General features: G+C 46.5%; 1 protein-coding gene across 1 annotated transcript in view; it reads left to right on the forward strand.

The window, feature by feature from the left end:
- cpne8 (copine VIII) overlaps positions 1–15,280 on the forward strand; it is a 92,657-nt gene that overhangs the window by 70,413 nt on the left and 6,964 nt on the right. Inside the window, exons 17-19 of the mRNA XM_056245725.1 lie at positions 631–733; positions 4,032–4,089; positions 8,522–8,595. Coding sequence (XP_056101700.1) covers positions 631–733; positions 4,032–4,089; positions 8,522–8,595 — 235 coding nt within the window. The remainder of the gene's footprint in view (positions 1–630; positions 734–4,031; positions 4,090–8,521; positions 8,596–15,280) is intronic.

A 15,280-nucleotide genomic window follows, 5' to 3' on the forward strand; every position in this document is an offset into this window, starting at 1 on the left:
TAAGTGATATTTCAAAATATGCTTTGTATATACCAATATGTATTGACCATGATAATAAAGGTGGTACAATAGAAAACCAGATAATAAAGGTGGTACAATAGAAAACCAGATAATAAAGGTGGTACAATAGAAAACCAATCATGTTGACAGTAAAATAATGCAACAAACATTGACTTAGGAAATTCCCCTAATATATATTACTAATCATAAAACGAAGTAAACTATATGATGTGCCACACAGGGACATCTGGAAATGTACTTTTACTCATTGTAAATTATATGGTAATTTATTATTTTTGCCTTCAAAAAACATACATCTGACAGTGTTTTACATTAAAAGATTTCAGACACCTTTATTTTTTTCCACATTTTGATATACTGCAGTATTAGGCTACAAATCTTTACTAAAATGTTATGTTATTGCATCTCATTAGTTATTCTCATTAGAGAACCAATTGTAGACAAAAAGTGCATACTTGGAAAATTACCACAAATAGTATACCATCCAGGTACTTTTGACTTTTTTTTTATGTACTTTTCTTTGTGACACCAGGATGGATTAGATTTTAATGGTGATTCAGCCCTGTGTCTGTTACAGGGATATGAAGTAATCAGCTTTCTTTTTTGCAGATATGCATCATTAGTAAAGGATGGTTCAGAATACTTCATCCTCCTCATCATCTCTGATGGGGTCATCTCCGACATGGCGCAAACTAAAGAATCTATCGTAAACGTAAGTTCAAAAACACAGTTCTTGGAAACATTACACCATTCAGAAAAACAAATGAAAAGACAAGTGTGGCATATTTCTAAAAATGACAATGAACAGCTGACACCAACTTTTACGGTATTACTTTATTTTTCTAAACAGCAAGATTTGTACATAATGACCCAACGTGTCCCGAAGGCTACGTTCACATTGTCAGTCCAATTCCAATTATTTGTGTATCCAATTGGGATCTGATCTAAAAGTATTGACCGTCCACATTGTGTAACGCATCTGTTCAGATCCGACTTGTGTGTCCCGTAGCGCTCTGTTGTTTTTCGGAATATCTGCATTGCTATGGGAATTATGCTGCGTTTGGTAGCTATACACCAAAAACAACAACAACCGCAACATGGAGGGGTTTGCATTACAGACGTCATCTTGTCTTATTTACAACATGACACCGCCGCACTGGACTACTGTGTATTATGAGGCAGCGTCAGAAGCGTATGAGGCTGGTGTGTGTGGTGTCTCTGCTGGTCTCAAAACATGTCTCCGCTCTTCCGGCAATTTGCAACAAGTCAAGTCAAGTCATCTTCATTTATATAGCGCTTTTAACAATGTAGATTGTTTCAAAGCAGCTTTACAGAGACAAACATACAATTTACGGTAACAGAGATTGTTTTGGCTTTATAGCGATTTTGAATAATGTTATTTCTGGCTAAAGTTGGTTTTGATTGATTCACTTCCAGCAAAATTATCATTTGTTATTACATTAGGGGCCACTAAGACGACACCGTTCTCTCTAAACAGACTTTAAATGCGAACCTGTGACCTGATGGCGTTCACATGCGCATTAAAAATTGATTCTATAGTTATATTCGTTTGAATATGTGTGCGCAGGTTTGTAATTTCCCTACAAACCATGCCTAAACAAACTACTTGTCTTGCCTATAAATTTGATGCAGAATTTTATTTTATCACTTCGAGGTACGCAAACCGGATTTTCAACAACGCTTTATCTGTAGAGTGGGAAAGGGATCCTCCATAGGGAGAGGATTGACACTTCAGCACTGCATTGTCATCGGGTCCAGGCGACACAACACAAGCTTGTTTCTGCAATGACTTTCAGCATGTTTCCTAGAACAACATCTGATGTTTATGTTTTACTTGGCATGAGAAAGTCACATAAACCACGCAAAATCCGATCAGAGCAGTCAGACTGAAACTGGATCAAAGTTCAGGGAAGGAAGAGGCGGGAACCGGCGAACGTTTTACACACTTTAATCATAAAGTTTGAACGTAGCCTTGGTTATGCCTCAACCCTGCTACTGTCTCGTTTGATCTGTGTTTGTGTTTGTTGAGTTGGACTTTGAGTTAGTTTTGCTCTCCTCCCAGTTCAGTTTTCTTTGTCTCTGTTCATCTGTTGCCATAGTGTTTGATTTGCCCTCATGTGTCACACTTGTTTCTAGTTAATTATCTCGTGTATTCCCTCGTGTTTGCCTGTGTATGTGGACAGTGTCAGTTGTCCCTTGTCCATTATACTCAATGTATGCTTCTTGTTCTGTTCATGTTCTGAGATACCTGCGCATTTTGTTATTTTTATTTTGTTATTTATATAGACTTCTGCACATAGATCCTGCTTTTATTTTCATCCTTTGCCTTAACCACGCTCTGACAGTTACCATAAATCAACAAATCCATGGATGTATCATTAAGACATCCTACAGAATTGAATTATTTGTCCAAATTTAATTTTATGTTTGTAACTTAGTTATGATCTTAAAATGTCAACCCTGTTTCCATGATTTTGTAATAGACAACTGGTAATTGATTTTAAAAAGGAGCTTGTAGTTTTACTGCCTTGAGCACAAGATTTCAAATGGGGTTTATGTGCAACAAACTTATGTATTCTGTAAAAAGGGTTGCATCGCTGTGGGTTCAGGTCTTTTGAATGTGTTTCATTAAATATAGAGCTGTTTTACTAAAGATGCCTTTAAAGGAGCTACCAAAGATGAGCATAATCGATGTCCGTTGGAATGCAGATTGATTTCTAAAAGTTTTTTTATTTTCTTAACATCTCTTAACATTTATTTTTTTCTAGCTAGGTCAGCTGATTGCCTTAAAAGTCCATAGATATCGGCGTCAGTTAACACTTTCTCCGACAAACGGATGTGATAAGACCCAATGATGTTCGACACCAAGCCTATTAAACTGTAAAATGGTCAGCCCTGTTATTGTCCACCCTGTTTCCTTTCTGAATGCATAAATATGTCCCTAGCATATACAGTACGATACGCCTGATAGAATTTTTAAAAATGTACAAAAAATGTAAATAGAAAACTGAAAATAGCACAAAATGATCCTTAATAAAAAAAGTCCAAGTTTGTTTACTTTGACAACAACAGTTCTAACCATTCATCATTCTAATCACTACAAGAGATTATTGGATGAAGAATGAGACTATCATTGCACTGAATACAACAGAAGAATTTACGCCTACTTACAAAAGTTGTTGATTCCTCTTTGTGGATACTATTACAATAAGTACATAATTAGAAAAATGCCTTAAATTGAATCCATTTGTCTTTCCTTCAAAACACGTCAGCCGGGACACTGAAATGTGATATTGTACAGACTGTGATGGGCAGAGAGTCTTTTAACAGGGGCAAGAGTCGTTCATAATGTGTCAGTGTGCAGATGAGCAAAGAACATTACATGAGCTTTATGAATGTGCCTCATATTTCCATAATTACATCCCACTGGCTGCCGCCCCATGGCACTTTCCTCAAATATGGCATAAAGTTAGGATCAAACTTTAAATGAGCATAAAAGTTCAATCAGATTTATAAGATATAAACAATATACTGCAGAATACGTAACAGGGTTGCAAGTAACAGTTACATATTTGTATATTTTCAACTAAAATTGAGCCATAATTTAGAAGGGGCCTACCTCTTTGTAGTTATTGATACATATAAAACATTAATGTTTTTTTTTTTCTTTCTTAAAATAACTTGGTAACCGGGTTGAATAGTAGATTTTGACAAATTCAACAAATAATGTGTGTTAAAATTGAGTTATTTAAATTAAAATTAGTTAGTTACAAAAAAAATATATATAGTCATTTAAAGTGTTTAAAATTAGCCATTGCTTTAAAAAACCAGTTTGCACCTCAAATGTCTCTATGATAGATCTGAATGCAACATTGTAATACTATGACTACAAGTCTGTTTTGTGCATGTTTCATTATGCAAATGTTGAATTATATGAGGAGTGTGTTCTTGGGGGTCTTGTTTTAATGAACTATTTCCTTCTGTTCAAGGCCTCAAGTCTTCCCATGTCAATTATAATCGTTGGAGTCGGGCCGGCCGAATTTGACGGTAAGATGAGAGAGATGTGTGTGTCTTTGAGGATGTGTGAAGATATGATATCAGTCCAGTCCATCAGAGACTCAGAAGACCAGATCAGATCAAAAGAGAAACCTGTTTCACACATGTTCCAGTGAGACCAATCAGACATTTTCCAAAACGTCATTAGTAGTGTATGCACTGTAAAAGCTTTGATTTTTCCATTGGCTCATCAGTTCATTCCTTAACTAACCCTGCACCTCTCCTTTCATCTGGTAAATGTGTGATCCAGTTACTTTTGGTTAAACTTTTCTCACTGCCTATTGTGGAGTTGTATAATTTCATATTATTTGTATTGTAATAGCGCAATTTAATATGAATAATTTGCACTCACTGATATTGTTGTTTGTGTGTCATGATGACCACTAGAAAATGTACAAACATCCCTTTTAGCTTTAAATACCACCAACTTTTTGTGGACAATAACAGTGCAAATATAGCCTTAATGTATGATTACATTTTGGAATGTTCCCCAATATGGATGTAAACAAATCAACTGCAGTATCTCCATAAAAGTAAATAGAATATTATATGTTAGGACTCACAATCATTTTTTTTAAATGATTTATGAAATAATATTTTTTCACAAGTAAATTAATTTGACAACAGACTACGGTAATATAGTAGGCTATTTCTTACATTAACTGATTTGTTAAACACATTCGATGCTCTAGGCTTATATCTCTTGGCCTACACTCAATGAACAACATCTCAACACTAAATTAAAGGCCTGTCTCATATAGACGCCTGTCTCAAATACAAGCCAGTGCAGTTCGGCGATTTGGGAAAATAAAAGCCTGTCCTTGTGATTTTTCAGCCATTTCGCCTAAAATCCTCTTCAAATGTCTTTAATTGCTCCTTGCTCCAGTTGGTCTGACACCTTCAGCCATGTTGGCATGTCCTGTCATCTGCTTGCGCTTGGCTAGTTGCTGCTTGCAGCTATATGTTATTTTGAAATTGCTTTATGACTGTGATAAAAGGTAAAAGTACACTATGCAACTTTTGAAGCCCAAAAAGCACATCCATCCATCATAAAAGTAATCCATACGGCTCCAGGGGGTTAGTAAAGGCCTTCTGAAGCGAAGCCAAGCGTTTTTGTAAGAAAAATATCCATATTTATAACTTTATAAACTATAATCACTTGCTTCCGGTAACAACCTTACGCGTGTCTATTTTCAGCAGAAGAGTGACCTCTGACCCGACTTTTTGGGGCTTCAAATATCAGTTAATAACCACTCCCATTATAAAGCTTGGAAGAGCCAGGATATTATAAAATAACTTGGATTGTGTTTGGCTGAAAGAAGAAAGTCATATAGACCTAGGATGGCTTGAGGGTGAGATAATTAAAGGATAATTTAAAATTGTGGGTGAACTAATCCTTTAATTTGCCATCTGCACGTTTTTTCAATATCTCTGACTATTTTTTTATGTTCAATTAGATTAAATCACTGATCCACCCTCATTTGCATAGGAGGCATATTTGCACTTATATAAACAAAAACATTTTAAAAAAGTTTGTTTAATGAATATTTTCTCATGCTTGTCACAGTGTGTTCTTTTTAGTTTGTTTTCATTGGACTTGTCTGCCTGTCTTCATGTCACGTGTCGTCATCATCATTATCAGTTCATCTGTATCACCTGTGTTTATTTAATCATCATCATCATTTGTTTCACCTGTGATCTGCCAATCAATGTTCATCTGTGTTTGTATTTAGTTCCCTTCTATTAAGTCAGTCTTGGTCCGTTCTCCTTTGTATTTAGTGTGTGCATGCCTTCTGCCTGTCTGTACCAGTTTAAGTATTATTATAAGTAAAAGTTTGCATTGGAACTTTGGACTCTTCATCTTCTTCTGCCTGCACCACACCGTGACAGAAGAATGGACCAAGAAATTGAAAGGATGATCGTTCTCCGCATCCTCTTAAATCCCACTAATCGTCTGGTAACCTGTTTCCAGGATGACCGCCAGATTGAAGTGTATGTTGAGCAGTTCCTGGAGATCTCTCAAGAGGTAAACTGGGCAGATGATGTCCTAAAGTCTGTGTTCTGGTACGGACTGGAGGATCATCTGCACCAGCAAGCTCCAGCGGCTGCTCTCTCAGGCACCTTAGCTCAATACCTGGATCATGTGCTGTGGTTGAGTGGCTCACATGGACTGGATCCGTTCCAGAGTCCCGTCTATAGTCTTGTCCCACCGAGACCACCACCCCAGAGTCCCCTCTTCCTGTCCTCGTCCAGAAACTATAGAGGATGTAGATTTAATAGACTTCGACACCTGTCTTCCTCTATATGTTTTTTCTGTCTTCCCGGAACTATCCGTCAATGCTGTCGGGCCGGATCTTCACGTCATGCCTGTCAAGCCAGAGCTTCTTCACGTCATGCCCGCCGAGCCTGAGTCTTCTGTCCCCGAGCCCGAGTCTTCTGTCCCCGAGCCCGAGTCTTCTGTCCCCGAGCCCGAGTCTTCTGTCCCCGAGCCCGAGTCTTCTGTCCCCGAGCCTGAATCAATGTCTGAATTCCCACCCAGCCTCCCTCTCCCACCTCCTCCCTTCTACTACCTCTCAACCCTTCTTCCACCACTGCCTGTCAGCCCCTCGTCTCCTCAAGTCACCGTGGGTCTGCCAGCCTGCAGCTCCAGCCTGGTCAGTGGATCCCCACCGGTCTCCGTCTCGAACCTCCGCGACCAGGACTCTACCTTGGCCTGTCGATCCATCAGCTCCACCTTGGCTCCTACATCCCTCAGCTCCACCTTGGCCAATCAGTTCACCAGTTCCGCCAGGCTCCCTCGTCCCCCCGGATCCACCTTGGTCCTCGTCGACCTACCCTCACCTCTGGACTGCACTCCTCTGGCTACGCCTCGTCCCTTCATCCCCCCGGCTCTGTTGGACTCCTCACTCCCTTCTGTTCCTCCTTGGTCCTCACTCCCTGTGTCTCCACCGTGCCCTTCTGTGTCCCTGCCTGCACCTCAGTCGTCAGAGCCAGCGGCGTCGCCATGTCCCGCCGGATCCTCAGTGTCGCCTAGGCTTGTCGGCTCTCCGGCTCCACCCTGGTCTCCTCTCCCACCTGCTCCGCCCCCATCAGTCGGCCTCCTGGCGTCGTCAGACCTACCTCCACCATGGCTCCTCCCTCCGTCGTCTCCACCCTGGCCGCCTGCACAGCCTGCTCCGCCTGGCCGCCTGCCTTCTGTCTACCCTCACCTGCTCTTCATCCTCCTCCTGAGTCCCCTCCCTCTGCAGTTGGTCTATCTATGGCGTCGAGGACGTGCCTACAGGGAGCGGGGAGTAATGTCACAGTTGTGTTTTGTTAGGTTTGTTTTCATTGGACTTGTCTGCCTGTCTTCATGTCACGTATCATCATTAGCAGTTCATCTGTATCACCTGTGTTTAGTTAATCATCATCATCTGTGTTTGTATTTAGATCCCTTCTATTCAGTCAGTCTTGGTCCGTTCTCCGTTGTATTTAGTGTGTGTGTGTGTGTGTGTGCCTTCTGCCTGTCTGTACCAGTTTAAGTATTATTATTGTAAGTAAAAGTTTGCACTGGAACTTTGGACTCTTCATCTTCTTCTGCCTGCACCACACCGTGACAATGCTAAAGTGGCGCAATTGCCCCTCATCTTTTGCAGTTGGTTTTAGTTCATTTTTCTTTCTTTTCAAAACATAAACACAAACTCCAACGTTTCCAAACACAGTCATTATTTTGTATTGCCATGCTCTTTTTTTCCCCTCTCTGACCTGTGCAATTAAATAGTCTATTTTTGCTACTGTACCTTAAGACTTCTATATGTAAATAACTTTATGAACCTGGCGTATTGATAGTGTTGCAGTTAAATTGTAATAAATGTTCTGTACTGGGGTAGAAGTTTTGCATTCTGAAAGTTAGGGATCCCACACACTAAACAAAGCACTAATGAAGCTTTATTCAAGTGGGGATGCAGTGAATTGGAACAGTTTCTCTGCTTGTGGTCACATAACAGGGTGTTACTCTCACAAACCCTTGCATTCGTCCTCTGAGTTCGTCCTTGCTGTATTCGTCCTCACCATCCCCAATGAAATCAGAGGATTAGTGGTGTTCTAAACAGTAGTGAGAAAAAAATCAATTTTTCCATTAAATAGTGCCTTTACGCCAAAACTAAAAACCTTGGTCTTGGCTGGGCTCACAATTTGTATAATGTTTGATAATTGTTTTTCCTTTAATGGAGATAAAACCTCATTTATATGCAGCTCCCGGTGTTCTCGTTATCTCACCACAGTCATGGTTTGCTCTTTGAACTCATTTCATAGCTGCTGCAGCATTAAAGGATGTATTTGAACTCATATGGAATCCAATGATAGCACACTTCAATATAACAGCCTGAGCCGAGTGAAGCACCACATGATTGTTTTTCCTGTGGCATTTTCTTCCATTTGACAGAGATGATTGAACTAGATGGAGATGAGGTCAGGATATCATCCAGGGGTCGCTTTGCAGAGAGAGACATTGTGCAGGTGAGTTTTCCAGCCGTGGATCTCATGTATCTTTGGACCAAAATAGTAAAGCAGTATTCATGGTGATTTTAACCTAATATATCCAGCATTTGAAGCAATGACCACTGACTGTATTTTTGACTCATCTATTTGTGTGGCATCATATTTTTGAAGGGTATAACCATCATCCTTAAACATTACATGTATTAGCATGAGACTGCTGTGAGGTTAACCCGGTTACTTCTTTACTTGATGAAGAGTACCAGGAATTTTTCTAAGTTGCAAGTTCTAAGTTGACTTGAAATTACATTACAATCAATTCTCCTGCCATAATGTGATGTATTCTTTCAATGTTATGAGATGATAAAATGTGTGGGACTTGACTTTCATGGGCAATTCAGTGGATAGAAAATGGTCCTTACATGGTAAACGGATACGAGTGTAAGGGAACCCAGGCTGTCTGTGGGAATTTTCCCATTCATTTAAGTTGCCATTGTCATCGTAGGCACTCCGAAGTCCGCGTGCTCGAAAAGGACGCCAGATCCTGCTTATTCGGATGGTGAGTGGTACTCTTTCCGAAATCGCATATAAAGTAGCCAAAATCAGCATAAATTAACATAGGCTCTGTGTGGTAGCCTATAGGGGTGCCAGTGCACTACTGGGTGGTCCACCAAGTGCTTTTGGGGTCCGCCAACTACCTGCTCTTCACCATAGTCCTCCTCAGTGCCACGGAGGGCCTATTTCGACCCCTAACTACCTTTTCTCTCCTTCATCGCCACGAAGTGCCTGTGGGGTCCCCTAACCACCCAAACTTCACCATAGTCTTCCTCGTGGTCCACGAAGTGCCTGTTTCGACCCCTAACCGCCTGTCCTCTTCTTCATTGCTACGGAGTGCCTATGGGGTCCCCTAACCACCTGAACTTCACCACAGTCTTCCTCAGTGCCACGGGGAGCCTTTTTCGACCCCTAACCACCTGTCCTCTTCTTCATTGCCACGGAGTGCCTGGGGGGTCCCCTAACCACCTGAACTTCACCACAGTCTTCCTCAGTACCACGAGGAGCCTTTTTTGACCTCTAACAACCTATCCTCTTCTTCATTGCCACGGAGTGCCTGGGGGGTCCCCTGACCACCCGAACTTCACCATGGTCTTAGTCTCAGGCCACGTGCTCCTCGAAGGGTGGACAGAGAGGTCCGATCGGCCTGAAACTGACGTATGCGTCCCGTCACGGGCCCCTGGGACGGGTTCTAGAGTTCCGCGTCCCTCTGACCTTTTTTCGCGCTAATTGGCCACCAACAGCCCCATGGAACAAGTTGCACGTGGGCCGTCAAACAAACGGGGGCCAAAAGGGGTCGAAAGGTCGCAGCGGCCCCAAACTCGGCACGGCGGTAGTCCGGGGGCCCCCGGTTCTAGATCCTGGATTTGGTGGTTCTAGATCGGTTCTAAGTGTGGGTTCCAGCAAAGCGGCTTGTTGGAAAGGCCCGATCGGCCCGAAACTGACACACGCGTCTCGTCACGGGCCCCGGGGACGGGTTCTAAAGTTCCGCGTCCCTCGGACTTTTATTCGCGCTAATTGGCCACCAACAGCCCCATGGAACAAGTTGCACGTGGGCCGTCAAACAAACGGGGGCCAAAAGGGGTCGAAAGGTCGCAGCGGCCCCAAACTCGGCACGGCGGTAGTCCGGGGGCCCCCGGTTCTAGATCCTGGATTTGGTGGTTCTAGATCGGTTCTAAGTGTGGGTTCCAGCAAAGCGGCTTGTTGGAAAGGCCCGATCGGCCCGAAACTGACACACGCGTCTCGTCACGGGCCCCGGGGACGGGTTCTAAAGTTCCGCGTCCCTCGGACCTTTTTTCGCGCTAATTGGCCACCAACAGCCCCATGGAACAAGTTGCACGTGGGAAGTCACATAAACAGGGGCCAAAAGGGGTCGAAAGGTCGCAGCGGCCCCAAACTCGACACGGTGGTAGTCCGGGGGCCCCCGGTTCTAGATCCCGGGTCGCAGGGTTCTAGATCGGTTCCGAGTGTGTTTTCAGTTTGACCCTTCGAGAGGGAATGTCAGTCTATGAGCTCACTATGAGTGCAAGATGCTTTTGAGAGAAACTTGAACAAGGGAGGCAAAAAAATGAGCCCTGAGTTCTAGAGACTCGTCCCCCTGATATGTCGTTCGGGGGCCCGAGGGGGCCCGGCACGCAGCGTTTGGGGCCCGTGGGACCTCGGGGGGCCGAACAGGGGCCACTGACACGTGCGACTTATCCCATTCATTTTCACAGGTGTTTCGTGGAACGTGTGACAGAAAGGTCCGATCGGCCCGAAACTGACTTATGTGTCCCCTCACGGGCCCCTGGGACGGGTTCTAGAGTTCCGTGTCCCTCTGACCTTTTTTCGCGCTAATTGGCCACCAACAGCCCCATGGAACAAGTTGCACGTGGGCCGTCAAACAAAGGGGGGCCAAAAGGGGTCGAAAGGTCGCAGGGGCCCCAAACTCGGCACGGCGGTAGTCCGGGGGCCCCCGGTTCTAGATCACGGGTCGCGCGGTTCTAGATCGGTTCTAGGTATGTGTTTCGGCCAAACGGTTTGAAGGAAACGCCCGATTGTCCCGAAACTGACGTATGCGTCCCACCACGGGCCCCGGGGACGGGTTCTAGAGTTCCGCGTCCGAAACAGCTCGTTTGCCCGAAAAAAGACCCCCTTGACCGGGAAGCGCCTGTGAAGTTTGCATTGAACAAGTTGCACGTGGGCGGGCGGAAATGCAGGGGTCGAAAGGTCGCACCGCCTCCAAATTCCCCGCCCTGGTAGTCGAGGGGCCCCCGGTTCTAGATCCCGGGTCGCAGGGTTCTAGATCGGTTCCAAGTGTGTGTTTTTGCAGTGCAAAAATCTCCTCACTTTGGTTCACTCTGACTGCATGTATGTCTATGTGTGAGAGAGGGCGGCCATTAATCGGACCATGTGCTCGCTGAAGGGTGGACAGAAAGGTCCGATCGGCCCGAAACTGACGTATGCGTCCCGTCACGGGCCCCTGGGACGGGCCCTAGAGTTCCGCGTCCCTCTGACCTTTTTTGGCGCTAATTGGCCACCAACAGCCCCATGGAACAAGTTGCACGTGGGCCGTCAAACAAACGGGGGCAAAAAGGGGTCGAAAGGTCGCAGCGGCCCCAAACTCGGCACGGCGGTAGTCCGGGGGCCCCCGGTTCTAGATAATGGATTTGGTGGTTCTAGATCGGTTCTAAGTATGGGTTTCAGCAAAACGGCTTGTTGGAAAGGCCCGATCGGCCCGAAACTGATACATGCGTCTCGTCACGGGCCCCGGGGACGGGTTCTAGAGTTCCGCGTCCCTCTGACTTTTTTTCGCGCTAATTGGCCACCAACAGCCCCATGGAACAAGTTGCACGTGGGCCGTCAAACAAACGGGGGCCAAAAGGGGTCGAAAGGTCGCAGCGGCCCCAAACTCGACACGGTGGTAGTCCGGGGGCCCCCGGTTCTAGATCCCGGGTCGCCGGGTTCTAGATCGGTTCCGAGTGTGTTTTCAGTTTGACCCTTCGAGAGGGAATGTCAGTCTATGAGCTCACTATGAGTGCAAGATGCTTTTGAGAGAAACTTGAACAAGGGAGGGAAAAAAATGAGCCCTGAGTTCTGGAGACCCGTCCCCCTGATATGTCGTTCGGGGGCCCGAGGGGGCCCGGCACGCAGCGTTTGGGGCCCGTGGGACCTCGGGGGGCCGAACAGGGGCCACTGACACTTGCAACTTATCCCATTCATTTTCACAGGTGTTTCGTGGAACGTGTGACAGAAAGGTCCGATCGACCCGAAACTGACTTATGTGTCCCCTCACGGGCCCCTGGGACGGGTTCTAGAGTTCCGTGTCCCTCTGACCTTTTTTCGCGCTAATTGGCCACCAACAGCCCCATGGAACAAGTTGCACGTGGGCCGTCAAACAAAGGGGGGCCAAAAGGGGTCGAAAGGTCGCAGGGGCCCCAAATTCGGCACGGCGCTAGTCCGGGGGCCCCCGGTTCTAGATCACGGGTCGCGCGGTTCTAGATCGGTTCTAGGTATGTGTTTCGGCCAAACGGTTTGAAGGAAACGCCCGATTGTCCCGAAACTGACGTATGCGTCCCGCCACGGGCCCCGGGGACGGGTTCTAGAGTTCCGCGTCCCTCGGACTTTTTTTCGCGCTAATTGGCCACGAACAGCCCCATGGAACAAGTTGCACGTGGGCCGTCAAACAAACGGGGGCCAAAAGGGGTCGAAAGGTCGCAGCGGCCCCAAACTCGACACGGTGGTAGTCCGGGGGCCCCCGGTTCTAGATCCCGGGTCGCCGGGTTCTAGATCGGTTCCGAGTGTGTTTTCAGTTTGACCCTTCGAGAGGGAATGTCAGTCTATGAGCTCACTATGAGTGCAAGATGCTTTTGAGAGAAACTTGAACAAGTGTGGAAAAAAAATGAGCCCTGAGTTCTAGAGACCCGTCCTCCTGATATGTCGTTCGGGGGCCCGAGGGGGCCCGGCACGCAGTGTTTGGGGCCCGTTGGACCCCCGGGGGCCGAACAGGGGCCACTGACACTTGCAACTTATCCCATTCATTTTCACAGGTGTTTCGTGGAACGTGTGACAGAAAGGTCCGATCGACCCGAAACTGACTTATGTGTCCCCTCACGGGCCCCTGGGACGGGTTCTAGAGTTCCGTGTCCCTCTGACCTTTTTTCGCGCTAATTGGCCACCAACAGCCCCATGGAACAAGTTGCACGTGGGCCGTCAAACAAAGGGGGGCCAAAAGGGGTCGAAAGGTCGCAGGGGCCCCAAACTCGGCACGGCGCTAGTCCGGGGGCCCCCGGTTCTAGATCACGGGTCGCGCAGTTCTAGATCGGTTCTAGGTATGTGTTTCGGCCAAACGGTTTGAAGGAAACGCCCGATTGTCCCGAAACTGACGTATGCGTCCCACCACGGGCCCCGGGGACGGGTTCTAGAGTTCCGTGTCCAAAACAGCTCGTTTGCCCGAAAAAAGACCCCCTTGACCGGGAAGCGCCTGTGAAGTTTGCATTGAACAAGTTGCACGTGGGCGGGCGGAAATGCAGGGGTCGAAAGGTCGCACCGCCTCCAAATTCCCCGCCCTGGTAGTCGAGGGGCCCCCGGTTCTAGATCCCGGGTCGCAGGGTTCTAGATCGGTTCCAAGTGTGTGTTTTTGCAGTGCAAAAATCTCCTCACTTTGGTTCACTCTGACTGCATGTATGTCTATGTGTGAGAGAGGGCGGCCATTAATCGGACCATGTGCTCGCCGAAGGGTGGACAGAAAGGTCCGATCGGCCCGAAACTGACGTATGCGTCCCGTCACGGGCCCCTAGGACGGGCCCTAGAGTTCCGCGTCCCTCTGACCTTTTTTGGCGCTAATTGGCCACCAACAGCCCCATGGAACAAGTTGCACGTGGGCCGTCAAACAAACGGGGGCCAAAAGGGGTCGAAAGGTCGCAGCGGCCCCAAACTCGGCACGGCGGTAGTCCGGGGGCCCCCGGTTCTAGATCCTGGATTTGGTGGTTCTAGATCGGTTCCAAGTGTGGGTTCCAGCAAAGCGGCTTGTTGGAAAGGCCCGATCGGCCCGAAACTGACACACGCGTCTCGTCACGGGCCCCGGGGACGGGTTCTAAAGTTCCGTGTCCCTCTGACTTTTTTTCACGCTAATTGGCCACCAACAGCCCCATGGAACAAGTCGCACGTGGGACGTCAAACAAACAGCCGCTCAAGGGGGTCAAAAGGTCGCAGGACCTCGAGATTCGCCACGGACGACCGCCACGGGCCCCCGAATCGGGCCCCAGAGTTTCGTGGCTCTAGATGCTTCCTGAGCCTAATAGGCCCTCTGATTCTAACTGCTGAATTGACCCTAGCAGACATGTGCTCCTATAGAGATCAATGTGAGACAGAGAGGTGCATAAAAAATAGCTAAAAATAAACTTGGCGCGTCTCGACCTCGCCCGCTCGGTATGTCGCAGAGGGCCACGTGACGCAACTTTTTGACGAGTTTGGGGCCCCTCGGACCCCCGGGGGCCGCACGGGAGCCACTGACACGTGCAACTTATCCCATTCATTTTCATAGGCGTTTGGTGAACCTTCCACCTGTAACTTATTTGACAGGGCCCCTTTGTGCACTCCGTGGACATGTCATTTTATGGCTAATATTGCATAATTATAAACTGTAAAGTACCCCAACATGTTGGATTGTCTTCCCTGTGCACTGTACTGGCTGTTTAGAGAAATAAAACATGTATAATTATGAAATATGACCTATTAATGCATTGACCACGGAGTGCATTAAGGGGCCCTGTCAAACAAGTTACAAGTGGAACCTGACACCTGTAACTTATTCGACAGGGCCCCTTTGTGCACTCCGTGGACATGTCGTTTTAAGGCTAATAATGCATAATTGTGAACTCTAAAGTACCCCAACGTGTTTGAATGTCTTTCCTGTGCACTTTACTGGATATTGTAAGTAATAATATATATTCATATTTACGAAATATGACCTATTAATGCATTGACCACGGAGTGCATTAAGGGGCCCTGTCAAACAAGTTACAAGTGGAACCTGACACCTGTAACTTATTCGACAGGGCCCCTTTGTGCACTCCGTGGACATGCCCATTTAAGGCTAATAATGCATAATTGTGAACTCTAAAGTACCCCAACGTGTTGGATTGTATTCCCTGTGCACTGTACTCTATTT

This window comes from Rhinichthys klamathensis, unplaced genomic scaffold, assembly GCF_029890125.1.
Source record: "Rhinichthys klamathensis goyatoka isolate OS25496 unplaced genomic scaffold, OSU_Roscu_1.1 h1tg000033l_1, whole genome shotgun sequence".
NCBI lineage: Eukaryota > Metazoa > Chordata > Actinopteri > Cypriniformes > Leuciscidae > Rhinichthys > Rhinichthys klamathensis.